Source organism: Xiphophorus maculatus, chromosome 24 (assembly GCF_002775205.1).
Source record: "Xiphophorus maculatus strain JP 163 A chromosome 24, X_maculatus-5.0-male, whole genome shotgun sequence".
NCBI classification, from domain to species: Eukaryota; Metazoa; Chordata; class Actinopteri; order Cyprinodontiformes; family Poeciliidae; genus Xiphophorus; species Xiphophorus maculatus.
The window spans coordinates 14,581,543-14,597,490 of NC_036466.1; the positions used below are offsets into that span (position 1 = coordinate 14,581,543).

At 45.6% G+C, this 15,948-nt stretch overlaps 1 protein-coding gene across 1 annotated transcript; it reads right to left on the reverse strand.

Moving 5' to 3' along the window:
* Nucleotides 1–8,031: 8,031 nt before the first annotated feature.
* LOC102236360 (inhibin beta B chain-like) lies at nt 8,032–15,084 on the reverse strand. The gene is made up of 2 exons (XM_023329816.1): nt 14,341–15,084; nt 8,032–11,314 (listed from the first exon to the last, which is right to left on the reverse strand). The coding sequence occupies exons 1-2, from the start codon at nt 14,738–14,740 to the stop codon at nt 10,530–10,532; spliced, it is 1,185 nt and encodes a 394-aa protein (XP_023185584.1). The 5' UTR covers nt 14,741–15,084; the 3' UTR covers nt 8,032–10,529.
* Between the last annotated feature and the right edge of the window lie 864 nt (nt 15,085–15,948).

The window sequence follows — 15,948 nt, forward strand, 5'->3', positions numbered from 1 at the left end:
ATCAGTCTTGAGTCTTCTCAGAGGGAAATATGTCGACCCGCTCTCGTTTTTCTGGAAGAAGACGCCTCGGTTTATTGAAACCTTCTGCAGTTTCTGAGCGGCCATGGTGGACAAACAAGCGAACCACGATGGAGGATCTTTATGTCTTTTTAACCTGATGCTACGTAAAGCAGCGACCAGCCGTCCAGCGAAACGGCGTTTAGGATGCTTTAGTGTAACTGCTGTTCTCTGCAGAGTTTTGGGTTTTTCCAATAATTTTTATCCCATTGAATCAAGAGAATCTTTCATCACGTCTGCAGGAGGCGAAGTGACCAAAGCGTCCTGGTTTTTGGTTGGACTCTGCTTCACGGCGGCGCTGCTGAACTCCAGGATGAATCCGCCTCTCTTCGCCTCCCGGCCGCCTCCCATTCATTCAGCCGGACTCGGATCGACGGCCTGAGTGATGGACGCGGCCCGAGGCGGAGACACTGCCCCAGTGTTCAGAGCACAGCCGCTCTGTTCAGGCCCCGCGGGGGGCCGCCGCGGCCCCCAGAGCCCCGCAACAAATCTCCCAATTGTGTTCCCAACGCTCTCCAGAAACATGCCACATGATCCTTATCAGGCTGCCTGTAAAGTAAATATACACCCCACCATATATTACCATAAATTACTGCTGCAGCGGCCTGATGGTGATTGCTGCTAAACGCTTTCTCTGGAGAAACACTCGCTCTGTGTGTGTGTGTGTGTGTGTGTGTGTGTGTGTGTGTGTGTGAGAGAGAGAGAGTGAGGAGCTAAAGGGCCGCTGCCAGTGTTTGTTCAACTTGCCTCCAATGAGATCTCAGGGTCCGGGTGGGATTTGTATGAACACAAGCTGTGAGTGATGTCATTCATTCAGCGCCGACTTGGACCTTTAATAGCTGCCGTCTTGAATCGCTGCCATCCCTCCTGGAGAATACTGTGACACTGTGTGTGTGTGTGTGTGTGTGTGTGTGTGTGTAAGGTCCTCTTTATTTTCACTGATGTTAGCACGTGCTATTACCAGGTCAGCTAGTAATTAAAAAATGCCCAGAAACAAGAGCGCTTCAATTAGTCTGCTGGGTTCTGGCTCAGCTGGTGTTGGCCGGGACTCGAGTAGAGAGCTGAGGCGGCGTCGCACTCGGCGGCGTCGCACTCGGCGGCGTGTTTAACGGCCGGCTTCATCAGCACGCCGTTTTAAAAACAGACAACATTCGCTCTGCTGGATGCGTCTGCAAATGGAAGAAATCGATGGTGAAACGTTGAAAGCCAAATGTTGACACATTCAGTTACAGGAGGAAAAGTTTGACTGGCTTCAGTAACTGAATAATATTTTAAAGTTTCACATCAGGAAACGTTGCTAGAAATAGTGAAAACTATTTTCTTTACTCAAGTTGGTTTTTGGCTTTTCAAAGTGGGAGATCAAAACTAATTTACTGAATATGCTTTCAGTGAACTTTCCCATCCACTGCAGGGTCTGTGCCTTACCAGAGGCACAAAAAGACTAAATTTTCTTGAGATCCACTCTGGTGTGTAGTTTCTACTTCCATTTTATTACGGCGCTGCGTAGCGTCAACGTTATATGAAATTACGTTTTGTGAGACTTGGATCATTCACTCCAAAAAAATCAGCATTTTCATTTCAAAAGGAAATATTTTACATTTTTGAGTCCAAATTTCCACAACAGATGGAAGGAAACAGATGATGGAAACTTGCTGTCATGGAGGAAAACAGTGGATCATCTCTCCAGTGGCGTACCGCAGGGCTGAGTGTTCGGTCTCATTTCTTTGTTTCCGTTGAATCGATGCTTCGTGTCTGCAGCGTTTTAAGGTTTATGTCTGCTAGAGATAAACCTGGAATAAAGTTCGTCCAGATTTATCTGGACCCGGGAGCAGAGGTCATGTACGGGAAGCAGGAAGGGTCATGGATTAGGAAGCAGCAGGTCCTGTGTGTGACCTCCTCTGCATGCCACCCACAGCCACACATCACTTACTCACGTCAGGTGTGTGGAAGAAGAAACTGGAGTTGAGAAACACTGGTCTAGTCAAAGCCCAGGTCTCAAGTTGAGCAGCGATCTGGTAGCTAGTTGAACGTTTCCCTCATTTTCTACATTCTCAGTGTTTGTGGATTGTTAAATCTCTTTATTTCCAGACTTTGATGTTCATTTCCCAGTAAATATTAAATGTTTTCCAGGTATTTAAACCCTCCAGCAGCAGCTCAGGTCCCGTCTGATGACCTCTGACCTGCGACCTCAGAGTGAAGCTCCTCTGCTGGAGTCAGGTCGGTGTTTTCAGTGACTGAACCTCCTGGTGAGTTTCTGATGATCATGACTGTGTTATTCCTGAGAAAACAGCCTCACTCATTCATCCTTCAACAGTTGGGAGCAGTGAGCCATGCGCCGCGCCTCCTCGCCGCTCTCAGCCCATAATGGGCCGAGTGTGCGGTTATAAGGAAATGATTCAGCTCCAAATCCCCGTTAAGACCATAATGAGGCTTTTTACTCCTGCACAAATTCAGCTAAGCCTCTTAATTATACCAGCGCCGCATTCTTGGGCCAACCGGCTTCTTTACCGATGAAGTAACTCAAACCAGGAGATTACCACACCGGCGGGCCTTGACCTCCCGCAGGACGCTTCGCTGGTGACCTCCGGCTGCAGGCGGGACTGACGGCGGCGAGCACCGCGCTCTCTGATGGCGGCGAGCACCGCGCTCTCTGATGGCGGCGAGCATCGCGCTCTCTGACGGCGGCGAGCACCGCGCTCTCTGATGGCGGCGAGCACCGCGCTCTCTGATGGCGGCGAGCATCGCGCTCTCTGACGGCGGCGAGCATCGCGCTCTCTGATGGCGGCGGCGTAATGAGGAACCTGCGGCGCGTTGACAGGCTGACAGGAAGCCGTCGCTCCGCTGGGATCTCATCTCTGATTATTTAGCAATGGGTCAGAGCTTTTATTTTGGCAATCAACGCAGGATGGGCCTGACTTCCTCTGATGGTCCACAAAGCGAAGTCAAAGTCCAGTCCAGGTGTGAACACAAATCGACCTCTGACCTCCAAACCTCGGTCTCAGTTTGAAGTTTAAAAAAATATATGAGCATCAAGTGTCTCCAAAAGCAGGAAGTGGAATACAGCGCAGGGCATTCTGGGTAAATACAACCAAAGCTAACGTGTTAGCCTAGCACTAGCAGCAGAAATGTTTCCTGGTCTTCAGCCAAAGACTAAAGAGAAATCCTCCAACACTAAAACCTGACGGCTCCATCTTGTTTCCATCTGGTGAAACAGGAAGTTGCTCTCAGCGTTTCCAGAGGTTTTTGTGTCGTTTCCTTCAGTGGTTCTTGGTGCAGCGCCCCCACAGGCCAGGAGGGGAACAGGTTGCTCAAATTTACAACTTTATTCTCAGATTTTCATCCTGTTATTTTGGCTTTATTCTGGTAAATCTCTGTTTCTTCATGATGTCTTTACGTGACTCTGTTTTTGTTTACTCTCCATGAAGAAGGAAACTCCCTGAATGTGTTCCAGGATATTTTTGGCTCTTCTTGATGAGGGAAAGTTGTAGACAGTTTCAGTGGCTGATTTTGACGAGCCAGTGATGAGGAGCCCTTCGTCTCTCTGGGAGCCGACCCCCTGCCTCCTCTTCATCAGACCCGGCCCGACTCGGAGCAATCAGGGGCTCAATCGGCTCCCCGAGGGGCCGAGGAGAGAACCGGAGTCAGCACCTAAAGCAGGTGAAAAGCCACTCATGTAACAAAGCTATCAGCCTTTATTCAGAGAGCTTAGCCTGGAAACAAGACCCAACCTGCAGCCCTCGCTCACAGGCATGACGGCGCTGCGAACTCCTCATGTGAGCCTGAAGAGACACGTGGCCTGATTTAGATAATAGATCTGCTTCCCCCTTAAATTCTGCTCAATTATTCAAACATTTGGAGGGAGAACAATGCCTAATTGGGAGTTACCAAGAAAAGCAAACTGCGGCCCATTGTGCCTTTTGCAACTTACTCTGTCCTACTTTTCTGAGGCTCCACAGCGAACAAAAAGGCAGAGATAATGGAGCCATGAATGCAGGACAAACAGGTGTGAAAACCTGAGCGGCTGCAGGTCACGCTGCGTTTCTCCTCCAAACCTCCGACCCAGAAACACGGATCAGCACCAGAGTCGGCCGCCTGCTCTCTGGAAACCTGTGAAAACATGAATAATCATGAGGCGGGACCATCCTAATGAGGCTGCTGAATATTCATGAGTTCTGCCGGGTCGGCCGGACCCGCATCGGCTCGGCCAGCCGTCTGGAGCGTTCGGGGAGCGCCGCGCCGCACCGCGCCGCCGGCTGAGAAACGACCAGGAACAGGAAACGCCGCGATGCAAAACGACTACAAGACGTCTGCAAAACACGCGGCGATTTATCCTGTTTATATTTATAATTCTTATTTTCATTTTACCAGCATAAAACACCTTTTCAGAGGAATCAGGCCAAAAACAGAATTAAAAACACAGAAAAATAAACATTTAAAAGTAAAAAATCTAAACTAGATCCAGAAAACGTGTAAATATCAGAAAATCGCCTCAAGAACTTTTAGATTTAAAAAAACAAATGAATTCATTCAGTAAAAGTTTCTGGCAACAAACTCCAATAAGAGGAGGAATAAATAAGTTATATTTTACTGTACAGTTTTTATTTTATGAGTCTGTAGGCAGGAACTGTTTGTATTCTTTCTGTACTTTATGAACTAATCAGTGAAACGTTTTGTTTTCTTCATATTCAGTTTGAATCCAGACGAAGTAAACCTGCAGGTTGAATCTGTTTTCTGGTTTATTTATTCTGGGTCTTTATTCCTGGTTCTCCGACTGAACACCTTCAGAACCAGCTGCTGGTGCTGCAGGTGTTCGCCGCGCCGCCTCATCCTGACGGGAAACGTCCCAGTGAGTCACAAGCTGGCCTGTTATGAAACTTTGTTTGGATCGCCGCGGCTGTTTGGACTAATCCGGGAGGAGCTGTTGTGACTGCGGCTTCCTCTGGAAACATTCCCGCCGTGACTCACCTTCCAAACTTAGCTCGGCCGTGAACCGCCGGTCTGGAGGCGGGACGCCACCGCCGGCCCAGGAAGGGCTGAGGGATGAGTCAGGAGGCAGCAACGACCAATCAGGAGGAGGCAGGACGCTGAGGCAACGACCAATCAGGAGGCAGCAGGACGCTGAGGCAACGACCAATCAGGAAGCTGAGGCATCGACCAATCAGGAGGTTTGGACCTGACTCTTCAGTGCGTTACTTTCTTCTACAACCTCAGACGCCCGACGTCTTTACAGCCGTTCAGAATTCCCAGCATTCCAAGCTGCATGACCCGATTGAGACCCGGAAGCCTCTGGTTTCTACAGCATGGCCCAGTTCATCCCAGTTCCTCCCAGTTTAATCTGGTCCAGTTCAGTCCAATCATTCTGTCTCATTTCTTTGCTCTAATTTAATCCAGTTGATTTTGATAGGCATCGTTGATCTGATAGTTGCTGGTTAATCCCAACATTTCTTTATAATCCAGTTTAATCCAGTTCATCCAGTAGCAGAACACTCAAACCAGCCCAGTTTAATTCTCCAGTTTAATCTGATTTATATCAGTTTGGTAAAAATGTTATTAAAATTAAAACGGTTTAATTCATTAGAGTTACAGTGAATTCATTTTAACGTTTCATTTCTGGGTTTTATGATTCCTTGACAAGTTTAAATAAAACATGAAAATAAGTTTACAGCAAATAAAACGACTGAAGAGATTTTATGTGAATGTTTTGGAAAACTTCACAGAAAATGAAAAACATCTTGAGAAAAAAACGTTTAAATCTGCAAAACTTTAACTAGATTCAAACTTTTCAGTTATTTTCCTGATTTACTAGTTTGAATTTTAAACTCGCTAATAAACATTTATCTGGATTAAGGTCATAAAAATCTGATTTAATAACCAAACCTGATCAGTTTGCTCTGTAAAAACACTAAATCCTACCAAGTGTTTCTGTCGCTTTTACAGTGCAACTATATCAGCACTTAAATAAAGTTTTCATTTAGATATATCAGCTTATTTAAAGTCAATAATTGATTAAATAATCTGCCAGCAGGTTTTAATTAATCCATATTTTCATTAGAAACAAAAACTTTAGTGTTTCTGCTCTGATGGAGCGTTGAACTGTGGAGGTTTAATAAAAAACCTTTTTATTCTCCAGAATCTCATCTGTGGCCTCAAAATGTTTTGACTAGGCCAGAAATCTTTCTTCAGCCATAAAAACTCTCTACAATATTCCTGCTGGACCTGGAACCAGCTGGCAGAAATTAAACTGTTTGATTCTCTGAAAATGCAGAAATGTGGTTTTGTGAAATTTTCAGAAACTCTTCAGTTTGTTGTCCAACATGGCTGCAGTGAGCAGAGCAGCGCCACCGGCTGGTTCTGACACGAGGCGGCCCTTCTGGGCCACCGTAGGCACAAACATGGCGCCAATTACCACACAGAACGTTTTCTGTAGAAAACCTTGGAAACTTTTTGAAAAGTTGAAAATTAGCAGGAAAAACTCAAATTTTGAAATTAAACTCAGTAGTTGGACTTTTCTGACTTTAAAAGTTTAGAATTTGAAAGGCAAATCAAAACGTTTAAGATTAATCTGATGTTTTATAAAAGGAAAAGAAATTTTCTGAGCTTTTAAAGTAAAAAGATTTTCTAGAAAAGACTTTGAAATTTCTGATAAGTTTAAAATTTGTGAGAAATGTTTAAAATAATCTCAGAATTTTTCTAAAACATGCTGGAAATTTCTGTGCTTCAGAAATGAACAAGAGCGTCTCAGAAGTTTCTAGAAAAAAACTGAAGTTTTGTGAGTTTCAAAAGTGGAAGATTAATGTGAACATTTCTGATTTGTTTGCAGAATTTGGCTCTTTCTTTCCGCTCTCATCCTCCGTCAGATGGAGGGTTCCTCCGGTTCCCGCGCCTCCTGTGCAGCTTGTAGTTTTCCTCCTCCGTTTCTCCTGTCCAGGCGTCAGGTACCACCTCGTTAGACGCGCGGCTCGTGATTCACTGCCTCTCCCTGCAGCGCTGCGCCTCGGCTGCCGCCGGTCGTAAATCAGCAGAGAGCACATCGAGTCCCGCTCAGAGCGGCGCGCCAGGCCCCGCGGCGGCCATCATTAACATTCCTGCGCTCTGCCGTGTACCTGCCGCCGTCGAGCAGCAGGACCAAACAGCTCGCGTGTCGCCTGACGTCACCACACAGCTGCACTTCCAGCAGCAACCAGCAGGTGGTGCAACCAAGAAAACACACCAGGTCAAACGGAGCAGAAGAAACATGGAGGAAGGAGCAGATCATCGGTTCTTCTGCCTCGGCGTGGTTTTCATTTCTGATCTCATGCTCTGGTTGTGAATCAATGCAGCGTGTTAGCATGGCTAACGTTTAGGTTAGCAGTGCTAACCACAGTACATTAGCATAAATAACTTCAGTTAAACAATTAAGACTTTAATGTCTTCTTCCTCGCTGAGCGGCCGTCCAGCTCATGTTCTCACACTGCCATCGTGTTTTTACTGAAGACTCGGTTTAAAAACACCTGCCTGAATGTTTATACCCGATTATATCTGATTAAAACTGATTATATCTGATTATATCTGATTATATCTGATTAAAACTGATTATATCTGATTATAACCGATTATATCTGATTAAAACTGATTATATCTGATTAAAACCGATTATATCTGATTAAAACCGATTATATCTGAATAAAACTGATTATACCTGAATAAAACTGATTATATCTGATTAAAACCGATTATATCTGATTAAAACCGATTATATCTGATTATATCTGATTAAAACTGATTATATCTGATTAAAACCGATTATATCTGATTAAAACCGATTATATCTGATTAAAACCGATTATATCTGATTAAAACCGATTATATCTGATTATATCTGATTATATCTGACTATATCTGACTCCACATAGTTTAAAAACACAAAACATTCTTTAATATTTGACCAGCAGCAATAATAATTATACTTCCAGTACAAAATGAGTTTCTGAAACACGACAACGCTTCGTTACAAGTAATAAGAAATTTATTTTCCAACAATTACAAAGAACCAGATATCTGAATGCTGATATGTTACATGATCTGTACAGGAGTCGATGGCGTGCGCTTCAGGCTAAACAGTTCAAGCTAACAAAAAGCAAACTAGGAATATTTAAGTACTCTGATGAAAAAATAGGACATATTTAATGTCTAAGTAAAAAATAGAAAAGAGTTTGATCTATGGACTGATTGAACCCTGAACAGTGTTTAGGCCTCTTAACAAAAACATGGCAGCCTCTTTGGTTCCACAGTTACATCTGAACACTTTGCTCCTATAAAAATAGCTTTTTCATCGAACCGCGGCAGCGTCTGTCTGCTCAGTGCAAATACTAACAACAGGTGGCTCTGAGGGCGAGGCGGGCGAGGCCGGACGGCCGCACCGTGAGCAGGAAGTGGAGCTCAGGTGTTCCTGAGCGAGGAAATCACGGCGCTCAAACTGTGTCGTAAAGTGTGTTAGTGTGCTGCGACGGCGCTCCGCCGGGACGCAGCTTTAAAAGCCTCTCCGTCACATCTGGGTCGACGTTAGCCCCAGGTTTCATCTTCAGATGCTGCCAGTAAAACCGTATTTATAGCTGGGTCAGTGTTTGAAACGCCTCCATGTGTCGCTGCTGTGATGGCGGTCCAGTAGAGCCGAAACACGAGCTGGCAGGCCGGAGGACAACCTGGTTTCACCCCAGAATAAACCCTGGAAATCCCTGTGGAGTTCCTCAGGGCCTGATTTTAACCCCCTTTTGATTTGATCATATCAGATCTTCTTCTACTAAAATAGCACAAAAATCCCAACGACAGCAAAATGTTATTTTTACGACTTTTCCAGTGACTGAATCACAACGTTTAATGTCAGAAAATAACTTTTTCACATGTTTTACGTCTTTTATAAGTATTTTCCTGAACTGGTTAGCTTCCAGTTTAGCAGAGTTTGAATAAACTGGTGAAACTTTATAAGCATAAACTCATTTGTATGTCGCAGATGAATTAATCTGCTGGTTAAAGGTTTGATTTGTGTCTGCTAGCTAGAAGGTTAGCGGCACTAACCATAAACAGTAGTTAAGCTAACGCTAAAGCGCTACAGCAACATGGTGTTGACCTGAAGCTAACACTGATGTGCTAACGTCCGTTATATCTGCCTTTAAAGGACGACAACCTTTAAGCACCAATTTAATTTAACCAACATGTTGAATTTCTGCGCTAGATATAAATGTTTAATCTAGTTTTGAATTCAGTTATTGGAAGAAAGAGAAAGTGAGGACAGGAAATGTTGATTTCTGGGTAAACGGACTTTAAAATTAGAGCATGAATATAAACGTCTCAATCCTTGAAGAATGATCAAATATTAAATTATATATTTAAAATTTATCCAGAAATAATAACTTAGAGGAAGGTAAGTGCACTAAAGGTTTTCAAAGCTAGCAGAAGCGCTAAGCTACCAGTTAGCTGCACCGTTAGCAGCCACCGCTGCGACCCGATGACCTCCAGCCTGAAGCGCCTGCGTTTCGAGTTCCAGTGGGACGTTTGGAGCTGTTGGGCTATCGGTACCTTCTACATCTTGCATAACTAATGTGGCACTTTCCAAGGGCTGGCCGGTGATGAAGCGCCACTCTGGGATCATTAAAGGCAAATCGATCTGCAGGAGTTTTGAAACGTGTGCGTTGGGGCGTGCAGAGCTGCATTGAACTGAATATGGCAACGTCTAACGAGGCTCAGCGTTCCCTCGGCTCTAAGTGCTGGAGATGAAGCGTGAAACGGCAAAGTTTGGCCTCAGCCGTCTGCTCTGTGTTGCTAAGTGCAAAGAAAAGATGATTTTTACAGGTTCTGAGTGTCTTTAACGTCCACAGAGTCGGTTCCTCCAACAACACCTGACTCAAAGCCAGCAGGAAGGAACTGGAGCTGTTCAGTCACATGTCAACGCCAACAGGTCGGTTGACGCCAATGTTGATACGACTTCAAGGCTTCAGGCAACTTTTAGCTGCTTACAAGCCTCTGGATTGTCAAATATTAGCAAGTAATGGTTGAAGCATAGGTTGGGTGTAGCGTCGGACTCCTGTTGGTCTTTGGAGGATGATTCTGTGGGTCGGCGCCAGACGTCCAGTTCCTAGTGGAATAAGTTAAGGCCAGAAGTGCTGTCGGTTGGCAGTCATACCTTCAGTGCTTTCGTGTAAAAATAAGGCTCAATAACTGGGTTATACTGCTGAAAGAGAGAAACGGGGGCATCCTCACAGTCTTGGACGTTTCTACTGAGGAGCTGATTGTTTGCCGAGTCGATCAGATTTGGAAGATTGGACAGAATATATAGCAACAGACATAAATATATATACAAGGTTTTGTGCAGGCATACATGCGAGTTTGTGGATTTGTGTGGATGAGGACGTTCATAAATATTTTGCTTTATATTTATTTTTGCGGTAAAGTCGTCAGTCTGCCGCATTGTGGCGTTAAATAAACAGGAAGCAGAGTCAGGCGCAGCCGCATTCGTCCACGATCATGTTGGGAACGTCCCGCTTCACGATGTTGTACTCGTCGTCGAAGTAGAGCATGGACATGGTGCTGAGCTTGGTGGGGATGCAGCAGGAGTTCATGGAGCCGGGGCTCATGCCCCTCATGCGGTACTGGTTCACCACGGCCGTGTGGAAGGACGAGGCCGAGCCGGGGACGCCCGCCATGTAGGCGGGGCAGTTCCCCTCGCAGTAGTTCCCAAAGTACCCCGAGGGCGCGATGATCCAGTCGTTCCAGCCGATGAGCCGGAAGTCGATGTAGAACTGCTGGCGGCAGCACAGGCTGCTGCTGCCGTCGCACTCCAGGCCGCGCTTCCGGATGCGGTGCTTCCCGTCGGCCTGCCGCGCCCGCACCACCAGGAAGGGCCGGTGGGCCTCGTCCTTCGGGTTCATCAGCGCCGGCGCCACGCCCTCCGCCTCGCAGCCTTCGCAGCGGACGTCCAGGTTCTGCCGCCGGTCGCCGCTCCGCTCGAACACCAGCCGCACGGCGTCCGTCAGCGAGAAGGTGTGCCAGCCGCTGCGCCTCAGCTCCACCCGCTTCTCCACCAGGTCCCACCGGCTGCCCAGGCCCGGCTCCTGGTAGTACACCTTCACCGTCACCTTCCGCTTCCCGCGCAGCTCGGCGCCGGCGGCCGGCGGCAGCAGCTTGAAGTACAGCCAGAGGGTGGCCTGGGTCACATGGAGGTTCTGGTTCCCCTCGTTGGAGATCAGGAAGAACAGGCTGGACTTGGAGGTGACCAGGTCGTCTGAGGAGAGAAACAAGAACAATACGGATCAGAACCAAAGAGAGAAACAAGAACAACACGGATCAGAACCGAGGAGAGAAACAAGAACAACACGGATCAGAACCGAGGAGAGAAACAAGAACAATACGGATCAGAACCGAGGAGAGAAACAGGAACAATACGGATCAGAACCGAGGAGAGTAAGAAGAACATGGAACCGGTGACAGATTAAACATGGCGATTACTGACGGCTGTACTGATGCATGATGGGAAGCTAAAGGCTTTACTGGATCCCAGCAGCAGACAAATGATGGCTACAAAGCTAGCTGCACTGTGAAGCAGGAGTTAGAAATATTACGCTAACGCTAAAGCAACATGTTATTTAGCTGAAGCTAAAGCTAAAGCAACATGTTATTTAGCTGAAGCTAAAGCTAAAGCAACATGTTATTTAGCTGAAGCTAAAGCGCTAAAGCAACATGTTATTTAGGTGAAGCTAAAGCGCTAAAGCAACATGTTATTTAGGTGAAGCTAAAGCGCTATAGCAACATGTTATTTAGGTGAAGCTAAAGCACTATAGCAACATGTTATTTAGCTGAAGCTAAAGCGCTAACTACGATTCAGATTAAATCTGCCCCTAGCAGACAGCAGCCTGAGCAGCAGTTTAATATTTTATTTCTGTTTTATTTTGTTCCTTTATGTTTCTTGGATATAAAAGACGATAAACGGCTTTAATACTAAAGTATTCAGTATTCAGTGTACTTCAGTATACTTCAGTATACTTCAGTGTACTTGAAGAATATTGAATGTCAAAAAGTAAAACTTCAAAAGTGAAGTTTACAAAACAGTAAATCTTTGCTTTACAGATTATTTAGGGGAAGCTAAGTGCGCTAATTCTTTCAAAGTTAGCTAAACTGGTAAACGCTAAATTAAAACTAGACATCAGTTTAGTTTTCTCTGGTAAACTTCAGGTTTAGTTTGGATTCAACTGAGACAGCCTGAACAGGGTGGCACATGGTGGTGGCAGCATCATGCTGTGGGGACAGGGAACCTTCCAACAGAACAACCCTACAGATACAGAACCCCAGTAAGATCAACTGGTTTACACTGTAAAAACACTAAATCTGACCAAGTGTTGTCTAGTTTCTACTGCAACTTTTACAGCAAAACACAGAAACTTGATTTAACTCTAATGACTTAATAACTATAAAAAGTTTTATTTCCACTGGAAGATTATTTCACAAAATGTTAGGAAAAATATGTATAATAATAATAATAACCTGTCAGTGGAACTAAAACTTTAAATCCAGGATTAAGAAATTATTTATTTATCTTGCTGAAAAGTTCCTTATTTAAAGTGCACTGAGATATTTTCAGTAGAAATCAAAAGACTTAATATTTTGTTTTTACAGTGCATGTCTCTGCCTGAGGAGGTCAAAGGTCATGTAGAGTCGACGTTTCACAGTGAAACTTCATAAAGACTCAGAAAACTTCATCTGATCCTCCCTGCCAAACACTGATTCATTCATTCATTCATTCATTCATTCATTCATTCATTCTTTCTTTCCCTAACTTTGACCAGAACCGCTCCATCTGCAGCAGAACCGGGCCGAACCTCCTCAGGTTGACAACCTTCCAGAAACGTCCCTCTGTCTCGGCAACGTGTTGCTGCAACCTGCCTGCAGCAACAGCAGCACAGTTTGTCCAACAGGGGCCGCGGGGGCCCAAAGTGGCACGGTGAAGAGCCTCTGGGGGCCACAACGTTGATATTTGTCTCTTTGATTATAATTCCAAAAACTTTTATTTTTACCTGATGAATAAATAACTCAACTAAAAACACAATAAAAAATCATTTTGTTTATAACTGCAACCCTGATTTTATTATTTTTATTGGCTGAGTAAACAAATAACCTCTGAGCTGAAAAACTGTTTTCTGCTCAAACTTTTATATTTTTTATAATTGTAAACTTTTATTCTTTCCCATCAGAAATAATTTACTCTCCACTAAAAACTATTTTTTTGTATTTTTCATTTTTATTGTAACAAAAACTTTTATTTTTACACAATTAACTCAAAACTCAATTATAAAGTATTTTTCTGTTTAAATATAATTGCAAAGAATTTTTTTACTTTTAAATAAAGAAATCAACTAAAAACATCTTTTTAGTATATAATTATTTTTCCTGCCAAATAAGCAACAAACTCAACTCAAAGTTTTAATTATATATTAATCAGGTTTCTGTAAATGTTTCAATTAGTTTAAATGAAGGATTTTACAGTTTTAGCTAAAACAAAAATCATATTGTACATTTTTCAGATTGTCTAGATTTTATTTTTCTCAGCTTGTGGCTGAATTTTAAAAAAGTGAGTTTTAGTAAAAACTTCTGGATGTTTTTGGTTTTTATTTCTATTAAATTACATTTAAATTTGTTTTGCATTTTCCATGTTCAGATTTTAATTTTATATTTTTAACAGGCTAGCATCAGTCAAAACCTCAAATTTAGTCTTTTCTTGTACTGTAATAATGGGCCGCTCCAAGTCATTCTGAGGGCCACAAATGGCCCCTGAGCCTCAGTTTGGACCCCTGCAGGAAAATAGAGAAGTTTCCTCTGTTTCATTAACAGATTTATGACTTTTTAACAGCTTTATACTTAAAAATAATCAGGTTAAATCCAGTCATTAACATCTAAAACTGGCATTTAAAAGGTCAAAGGTCAGAAAATGATGTCCAGAAGTTCAGTGTGTCGTTTATTTTTGTTATAAAAATGTAATTTCTGTAACTTTCAAACCTGAATCTGCTGAATATGAAATGAGAGGAAATTTCTGACAAACCCAGAAGTTTCTCCAATTGACGGGTCTCCATGGCAACGGACTGGAAGTAATGTTTTCCTGCCAACGTCATTCAGTAAATCAGGAAGTTGATAAAAACTTATGGAAGCAGCGACCCCTCAGCATGATGCTGCCGCTCTGACCCTCAGCATGACGCTCTGACCCTCAGCATGACGCTCTGTCCCTCAGCATGATGCTGCCTCCGCCTCGGTCCTGCTGACCTTTCTCTGCGAAGCTGATGATCTCGGAGCTCTCCTCCAGCACCTCGTTGCTCATCGGGTGCCCGTCCAGACTCGGGATCTCCACCCGGCCGTCCTCGCGCAGCTTGCCCGCGTGCAGCTTGCGCAGCGCCGTCACCATGGCAGCCCGCGGCACCGGGTGCGTGATGTTGGGCCGCTCCCGCAGCTGCAGCCGGCTCAGGATGTGCCTCTTCACCGCCTCCAGGAAGTCCCCGTCCACGCGGCCGGGCTCCGGCTCCTCCAGCCGGGCGGAGGCGGCGCAGGACGCGCAGGACTCGGGGTGCGCCCCGGCCACCGCCTCGGCGTCGGGCGCGGCGGCTCCGCGGGCGGAGAGAAGGACGCACGCCGCGAGCAGAGCCAGTCGGAGGAGACAGCGCGTCATTTTGTGAGTGAGTGGAACCGGAAAGAGTCCTCAGCTTCAGTTACATCCTCTGCGATCCTCCGGAGCCGGACGGAAACTGGAGCCGCTCTGCGTCTGGTTCTGGACTCAGCCCGAACCCGCCTCCAGCTGGTTCCTGTCAGGGAGCGGAGCCGCGTCCCGCCGCAGCATCCTTCCAGTCCACAACCAGAACCAGAACCGGGGAGCCGCCTCTAGCGGGGGAGCTGCGGTCTGCCGCTGCGGAGAGGAGCACCAACGGGAGCAGCTGGAACAGCGGGGAGCAGCGCGCACAGGAGCGTTTCCATCCTGGCGTGCGTAAAACTGGAGAGTCCAGGAGCCGCCAAGTTTTATATAGAGGAGAGGAGGAGGAGGAAGAGGAGGAGGGCCGGGGGGGCGGGGCCCATCAGGAGGAGAGAGAGAGAAAGAGAGAAAAAGCCCCGCTGGTTTCAAAGCGGCGGATCAAAGTTTTCAGGTTTGAACCACAAACTGCCCGGATGTTGGTGGTGGCAGCATCATGCTGGGAGTTACAGTAGAAACCACGTGGTTTAACAAATAATTACAGAAATACAATCTGAAAGTGCGGAGTGCATTTTTTCTTTTCTGCACCCCCTGGACTTTGACTAGGCCCCTCTAGGATGGAGTCCAGATGGTTAGTCTGAACCATCCCACTGCATGATGCTGCCACCACCGTGTCTCATGGTCGTTAACCTTCAGCTTCAGACTAAAGTGACTAAAATCATTCAAATGGTTTTAATTCTTTAATTCTCCGTTAAAATGAGACGGGTGCTCTGATTGGCTGCTGACCAGCAGAACCAGTCAAGGCCCGGTTCTACTGCTGGTTCTGCAGTAGAAGCAGAAACGCAGCCTGGTTCTGCTGGGCCCAAATATCCAAACGAGCCAGCAGCTTCAGCCAATGGGGGCGCAGGACTCAGCCTGATATTTGGTAGTAAAATCTGTCAACCAAATGAAGCCGCGTTGACCTCTGACCTCCCACATGCTGCTGTTACAACCCAGAGCCGCATGCAAACACCTCTGGGGTTGTCGGAGCCACTGGGCATGCGCAGCAGCCGCTGATCGAGGGGACCGCGGAGGAAAGTGAGTTCATTCAGAATCCACAGGGAAGGAAATGGCGCCATCTTCGGTCCGTCACCCGGAACTGCAGACCGGAAGCTGGAAATATCAGCTTAATCTATTTCTAAGTTTTGGTTCAA

Excerpts from the sequence above, each read along its gene's own strand:
- LOC102236360 (XM_023329816.1), bottom strand. The coding sequence starts at position 14,740 with ATGACGCGCTGTCTCCTCCGACTGGCTCTGCTCGCGGCGTGCGTCCTT. Across the intron at positions 11,315-14,340 it reads CATCAGCTTCGCAGAGAAAG|ACGACCTGGTCACCTCCAAG; the intron begins GTCAGCAGGACC and ends TTCTCTCCTCAG.